Source organism: Neopelma chrysocephalum, unplaced genomic scaffold (genome assembly GCF_003984885.1).
Source record: "Neopelma chrysocephalum unplaced genomic scaffold, ASM398488v2 Primary Assembly neopelma1_43, whole genome shotgun sequence".
In the NCBI taxonomy this organism is placed as follows: domain Eukaryota; kingdom Metazoa; phylum Chordata; class Aves; order Passeriformes; family Pipridae; genus Neopelma; species Neopelma chrysocephalum.
The window spans coordinates 2,136,229-2,143,759 of record NW_020897702.1 but is presented as its reverse complement, the minus strand read 5'-3'; the positions used below and the strand labels follow the sequence as shown (position 1 = coordinate 2,143,759).

The 7,531-nt window shown below is 44.3% G+C and overlaps 1 protein-coding gene across 1 annotated transcript in view; it reads left to right on the top strand.

The window, feature by feature from the left end:
• Positions 1 to 4,333: 4,333 nt before the first annotated feature.
• Positions 4,334 to 7,531, top strand: part of NBEA (neurobeachin) — a 451,136-nt gene continuing 447,938 nt past the window's right edge. The window contains exon 1 of the mRNA XM_027677697.1: positions 4,334 to 4,846. Coding sequence (XP_027533498.1) covers positions 4,562 to 4,846 — 285 coding nt within the window. The 5' untranslated portion in view covers positions 4,334 to 4,561. The remainder of the gene's footprint in view (positions 4,847 to 7,531) is intronic.

Below are 7,531 nucleotides of genomic sequence, written 5' to 3'. Positions count from 1 at the left end.
CCATCCCCAAAGGTGTTCAAGGCCAGGTTGGATGGGGCTTTGAGTAATCTGGTCCAGTGGAAGGTGTTCCTGTCCATGGCAGGGGGGTTTGAACTAGATCGTCTTTGAGGTCCCTTTCCAAACCCAAACCATTCCATGATTCTATTTGGTGCAACACATATGCATAGATGAGTAAGTTTAGATGCTCTGATGGCCTTTCAGTTAGTATTTCCCAGGGATTTTTTTTGAATTTACAAGAAATCTTGGTTTTCAAGAGAGAGGGGCTAATAGCCCTTCCTGAGCCTGGTGCAGGAACAAATCACATTACCCTTACTCATGGGAATAATCTAATTAAACACAACGGGAGTCCTCATATGGACATGGTAAAGCAAGCAGTATTTCAATGCTACAGTGGCAGACAAAAGAAAATTCTCTACTTCTTTCAAACGTGGTTCAGTCTGGATCTACAGCATTTCACTATTAAAAAATAATATTTTTTTTTCCCTAGGATTCAGTGTGAACATATGCCTGTACAGAGCAGTCCCTGTTCACCAAAATAGTTCCATGTTTTGTAGCCAAGAGTCTGTCTTCTAAAGCATGTTTTTCCATGCTTTCTTAGTTGAACGACTACATAATTTTTTACCCCCAAAAAATGAAGTAGTATTGCTAGAATTTATTTCAGAACTGAAATAAAAAATGAGCTAAAACTTTACACTATTTTTAGTTTTATTTTTCTTCCCTGTCTGTTTGTTTGCTGTAAACCTAGGAACATGGATACAGGGTTTTTTTTGTTTGTTTTGTTTTGTTTGTTTGTTTTGTTGTTGGTTTTGGTTTGGTTTTTTTTATATTATATTTGAGACCACCTTCTGGCATTTACAGAGAATGGATTCTGAGAAAATCTGAAGAATATCACAGAAAAAACTCCTGTCAACTACTACAGTTGACTGAAAAGTATGCTCTGGAAGCAAAGGGATTGCTTTCTCTCATTTCAGTGGGAAGCAAGTGTTACAAAAGGTACAGAAAGAGACAAGATCAGATCTTGTCCTCAGTCCTGCTTTTGTGAAGGATAAAGGAATGCATAGCATCCTTCTACACGTGGTGTCGGCCTGTGTCAGTGACTGATCTTGCATGCTGACCTGAAAATGGCTATAATTTTGCAAATACTGTGATTTGCTAATGTAGAACACCTTCCTGGACAGAGATCCAACTATCCATCTCATGAATGAAATTGTCACTGAGAAATTCACAGTCTTTGCAGTGAATATGTCAATATCAAGAAGAAGAGATAAACATTATTTTAAAAGGAAAGAAATGAATCATGTTCTGTAGCATTTCTTGTGTATGTACTCTTAATTTTCAGCCTGATGAGGTTAGAATGGCAGCAAACGAACACCAGAGCTGCAATTACTACAGGGCTGAGATTAATGTTTCAAATTTGTTGTTCTTTAAGAATGCCAGTGCTACAATAATGTTCACATGAGTTGATGAATGGCTCACCTCAATGAAAGTTTGCTTATCAAAAACAAACACTGTTGATTAGAGAAGACAGCTACTACTGAACAATGTTCTAGCTTATAAAAATAAAGAGAACATGATTTTGTAAAAATTTATTTGTAAAACCAAAAATTCGTTTAAGAACTAAAGGAACCTATTAAACACAATGTTGGGAATTCACCTTCTTTTAATTTTTTGTGTTTTTTTTTCCCCCACACTACATGTAATATATTATGTGATCTCAGCAGAGGAAATGTCAACCAGTTCAAACTGGAAATTATATAATAAAGGATTTCACTTACAACTTCTAATAAAACTCATGATTTCAACTTTATCAGAAATTCAGTGTGGAGGAATGCATGTATATGGAACAGCTGTAGTCAAGAATTACTGTAGCATTTGGGTACATGGGTAAACGACGGAGTCTTCCATGAATAGTAGTATGAAGTATGGGATGCACAAGGAAACATATCAAACTATATTTTGTTATGCTGTTTTTAGAGAAAGGAAGTTTATGCAGTTATGTGCTTCCAGTCCATCTGTTCCACCACAAAGATGAAGAAGTCACGGACAAATTTTAAGCAAATTTAACAATGGTTCTCAAAATTTCAAAGTTATTTTGGGATTGTTAAAAGTCAGTAAGTCAATAGAGATCCAAATTAATGTACCTACCAACAGAAAAGCAATTATAACTTAAATTCCTACCCATTTAACAGGCAGTAGCCATGTGACGAATCAGAACGAGAAATCTAGTCAACTTAGCAGCGAACATGAAGCTTTCAACCAACCACACTATTTGTAGCAACACATCTCACCATACAGATGTGGATGTGAGAATAGTAAAGAGGAGAAGTGTTGGGTGTTAGCTCCTAAAGATGCTACAATTTTTAGTTACTGTTACAGAGCTCTAGTCTTAGGTTTCAGTTTTGCAAAAGAGGTCATGTATTCTTGAAAACAGTTAAGTGAATGTGCATTCAGTTTTGGTAGTTCTGCAATAGGACTGGTGGGAATAGAACCTTTGTCACCTCCAAGAGTATACAAAATTCAAGTATACCTTTATTCTGAATCATACATGATTGCTTGTGTTTGGTGGCAAATTGTAAAGGAATTTACTTCCAAGAAAACTTTGTGCTTTCTTGCCTCTCATAACTGACCTTTTGGGTTTTCTTCCCATCTTTTGCAGCTTTCTAAAATAATGTTGGTTCCATGATTCACACCTAGCCACTGTTTTAGTCACGTCTATGCACCAGGGCAATGCATACCCACAAGCACCTATGGCCCTTGCCAACAAGCAAATGTAACATACTGTACCTACAAGCACATAGAGCAAATGCACCTTAGTACAGAGCTGAGGTATTTTCTTTCTTCTCTTAGGGGAGCTTAGAGCATCTGCTGTAATCCTGGAGGATGTACTGATTGAGTTCTGCTGATTCATTGTGTTTATGCAGTTTATTACTCAAAGCTGGATAGGAGAACCAGCAATCCAGACAAATTCCCAAATGTAGGGTTACAGAAGAGTCAGGATGAACCATATTCTGAGACCAGGGGACAAGATCTGTTGTAAAACTCAACTTTGTGATGACAGTCACTATGAAGCCAAGAACATATTTTTGAAAGGTATGGATTATCTCCAACACATGCAGAGCAAATATATACAACTTTATTCAAAAAACTATTAGAATAATTTGACCCTCCTCAAAATGTTGTAGGTACTTCTGTTTCTCTGGTACTAGAGAGGCTTTAAAAAGTGCCCATTGCCATGAACATCTCTGCAACCAAAGGGCTTGGTAAAACTGCTGTTGACTGGATGTTTCTGTATGTAATACCACCACTGAGCAAGAATGCAAGTATTAAGAACAACTCTGGAAATATATTTTTCCTTGAACAAGCAGGACACAAGCTCTCAGGATGGATGACCCCAAGGGTTTCACCCTGTCCCCCCCCATGCCTAATGGGAATCCAGCTCGGGAGCAAGCACTGCCCCTAACACCCTCACTCCAACCTGACCACTCTCTAAGCCTGGAGTTGCTAAGAAAACCCACTCAAAACGTCCCCCCTACCCAAACACTTCCACAGAATCACAGAATGGGTCAGGTCGGAAGGGACCACAGTAGTTCATCTGGTTCAACCTCCCCGCTCAAGCAGGGTCATCCTAGAGCACATGGCATAGGATTGCGTCCAGATGGTTCTTAAATATCTCCAGTGAGGGAGACTCCACAACCTCTTTGGGCAATCTGTTCCAGCGCGCGGTCACTTTTCTTACACGAGAGCCTGGGACCAGTGCGGAAAACGCACGATAGAGCCCACAGCAGCTGGAAAGCGCGGGGGCCGCCCGAGGAGCCCCGCGTGGCGCTGCTCAGCCGGCCGGAGGCAGCGTAGACCCCTCACCGGCAGGGTCTCGGAGGCGGTCAGGAGAGCGCACCTGCCCGTCCCCGCAGCCCCGGGGCGGTGCAGGGGGTACTGCCCGCCCCTCCCGCAGGGGGCGCGCTGGGGCTGCGGGGCGCGGCCGGCCACCACCCTGTCCCTTTGGGCGGTGTTGCGAGGTGCCCCTGGGGCGGGAGGGCAGCGGCCCGGGGCTCACCGGCGGGAGGCGGCTCCACGGCCCCCGCGCACCTGCTCACCTGTGCCCGGCCGGCTGGGGGGGCCCGGCACGGCCACACCCCCGACGGGCTCGGCGCAGGCGCCCTGGCGGCTACCGCAGGCAGGGGGCGGCAACATGGCGGAGTGAGCGGCGGCGGGCTCGGCTCCACAACAACAGCGGCAGCGCCGATCGCTTGAGCCGCCGTCCGCCCCGCGCGCCGCTCGGCCCCGCCGCGTCGCACCGCGCTCGGCGGCGCCCGCGCCCCCGGCCCCGCGGCGGGGAGGCGACCACGGCCGGGCAGCGCTCGGCTAACGGAGCATCGGCGCCCATAATAATCCCTCATTATAGCGGAGCGGGGGAGCGGCTCCTGGGACGGTGCCTGCGCCTCGGGCCGGCTCCCTGCGGCCCCGCCGGGTGCGACTGCGGTGGATGCGCGGCTCGGCCCGGCCGGGCGGGGAGGCGGCGGCGGCGGCGGCAGCGGCAGGTGCCGGTAACGGCGGGGGGTAAATGGCTAGCGAGAAGCCGGTGTCGGGGCCGGACCCGCAGCCCACGGGACTCATCTCCGTCGGGGCCGGTGGTGGAGGCGGCGGCGGAGGCGGTGGCGGCGGCAGCGGCGGCGCGGTGATGGGGGAGATGAGGGCGTCGGGCTCCGGGTCTGTGGTGCTCCCGGCGGGAATGATTAACCCGTCGGTGCCGATCCGCAATATCCGGATGAAATTCGCCGTCCTCATCGGACTCATCCAGGTCGGGGAGGTCAGCAACCGGGACATCGTGGAGACGGTGCTGAACCTGGTAAGCGGCCGGGCACCCCGCCCCGGTGACGCCCCGGCGGGCACCGGCCCGCGCAACCCATCTCCTCCCGGGGCTGCCCCCGCGCCCCTCCGCCCCTGTGCCACCCCAAAGGCACCGGCATCCTCCCAGCCCCCGTGTCCCTCCTACACGCACGGCCCTTCTCCAACCATCCTTCCTTCCCAAACTCCTCTTTTGCCTCTCTTTCTCCTCGTTAATCCCGCGATTTGCTCGTCGTGCGTGTGACAGAAGCCCCCTCAGCGCTCCCTAAACTCCACACAGGACCCTACCTAGTACAAACAGGCCACTCTTCCCCTTCCCAGTGCCTCGTCCCAGCCGCCTCCTGCAGAAGTGTAGTGTGTGCAATTCACATTGTAAAAAATAAGGAGATTAAGTAATTCGCAATTTCGTGTTATGGACGCTGCCCTTTAACCTAGTGGCTTCCTCGCGGGAAGAAGAGTGGCATGAACGTAGTATCTATTTTTAATTGGAAAACATTAAGAAAAACCAGCCTGAGCTGGTATCTTTTTTTTGGATGACTGAAACATGTGAAGGGTTTAACCCTGTTAGATCAGAGCTAGTTGAGCATTTTATGTAGAGGAAGGGGGAGGAGGGAGATTTTTGGGAGGATTTAGTACTCTTTAATATCTGTAATAAAGTGTTAGTTGTATTGCAGCATTGTATTAGGTTTTGCTCAGGTCTTAATCTGGCATGCTTTCCAAAACACATTCTTGTCAGCAAAGTAAGTGTTGTCACTACTTTTGTTCAAGGTCTTTGCATTGCAAAATAGTATTGTCCAGTGGTAAATAGCTGAAACAAGGAGAAGATGCTAAAATGTATCTCCTGAGTCATCTGCTCACTTCATGGAGTGAAAGAGTTACTGCAGGACTGTATGACTTAATGTTTTTGCGCTACCTACACCAAAGCCTGAGGAACCTACAGAAGCCAAGCGAGTGGATCTAAAAATGAATCACTTTCAATTATGTGCAATTTGGTGCTGTTCCTGAATGCAAAATTTGCTGCAGCAAAGCTTTTGAAGCAGTTCAGTCAATGAAATATCCTCAAATTTTGCATATAAAATAAGATAGAAAAATGACTGCTCAAAACTGAATGACAGTTAATTGAAACTGCCTTTGTTTCAAATGAGTTTAATGCTTCTAACCTCCAGTCATTTTATACAAAGTCATATAAAGAATATATTTTGTTTCAAACACTTTAAAAAGATGTATTCCTCTGTTTGACAGTTATTTGCATTTGACCTAGCACAGACTGAATGGAAAAGCTGCAGCATGCAGGGAAAGACATGATTTGGTCAGATCATTTTAATATTTATGGCTTATCTGAACACACAGGGTTAAAACCCTCTTAGTTTTGTGAATATGTCAAAACAGTAATCTGGTATATTTCCCACTCCTTCCTACAAGCTGTTTGACAGCTTGAAATGTGACTTGTAAATTTTAATTTTTTTTTTTTTTGTACAAGTGTGGTAGAAGTCATCATAACTTCATTGGATTATTACCCATTCCTTTAAAAGTAGCACTCAAAATAAGGAAATGACATGCAGTTATTTTCTTAACTGGCTTTATATAGATCATGACATACAAAGATGTTTAATCCCTTTCTGGTTTTCTTTCTTCCTTCATTCTTTTTACTGATATTTAAGCTTATTTTAATTCTGGCTGTTAGTGCATCAGCCACTGGACTAAGATTGACTTGTCTTTGGTGGGGAGGTTAGAATATGTTTTGATATTTGTGTGGAGGACATCCAGTGCTTGCATATAAGATCCACCTACTAGTTAGTTCCTGTTGTTGAAAACGATGTTTACATTTTATAATAAATGTAAGAGTATTTAACAGTTCTCTCAGCATCAGGAAATGTATATGAATGTGAAACTGCTTGTGAGTCTGCTGCAGCAGTGATGCATTCTGGATCAGTCATTACTTAACAGATGGACTCTAATATACAACAGTCAGTATTCCCAAAGCAGAGACAGGTTATATAGTGTCTACTAATTTTTTTGTTCTCAGGGCAGTGAATGTTTCAGACTTATGTTTGTGAATTTGAAACTTAATTTACTCGCATGTGAAACATAGTGAATATGGCAGATACAAAGTAAAGCTGATGGCATATCCCTAAACTACTAAACATCTGATTCTGTATTAAGGATTTGAATAGCAACTTTAAATAAAATGCAGTTTTCTGTTTTAGGAGCATTCTTCAGGGGTGAGTGAAGGTAGAGAAAACGATTTTTTTTTGGTATTTTTGTTGTATTGTTTTTCTTCAGTCTTTACTAATTCTGAATGACTTTTGATGCAAGTGTGATAATAAGTGAAGAGTGATAAAGAGTTGATCTCTGTTTTATATGTAAGTTGATATGTTAAGTCTCTGAGAGTAATATAACCACTATGCCATGTTGGGTAACTATAATCCATTTTGGTGATAGCTTTTTAGTATAGGAATTCTGCACAGCTGAGACTTTTATTATTGGAGAAAATCAGAAGTTAAAGATTGAGATACTTTTAAAATTTTCTTATCTGAGACTCCTGCTGACTTCTGTGTAAAGCTTAAATAAGTTTATTCATTCTTCCCGTATCTGCATAAAAGCAGCAGTAAATGTCTGAGACAAAACTTTGTTTGGGTGTGCCCTTGTCATGGAAATGGTCACTCCTCTTTCCTGTTAAGTTGCC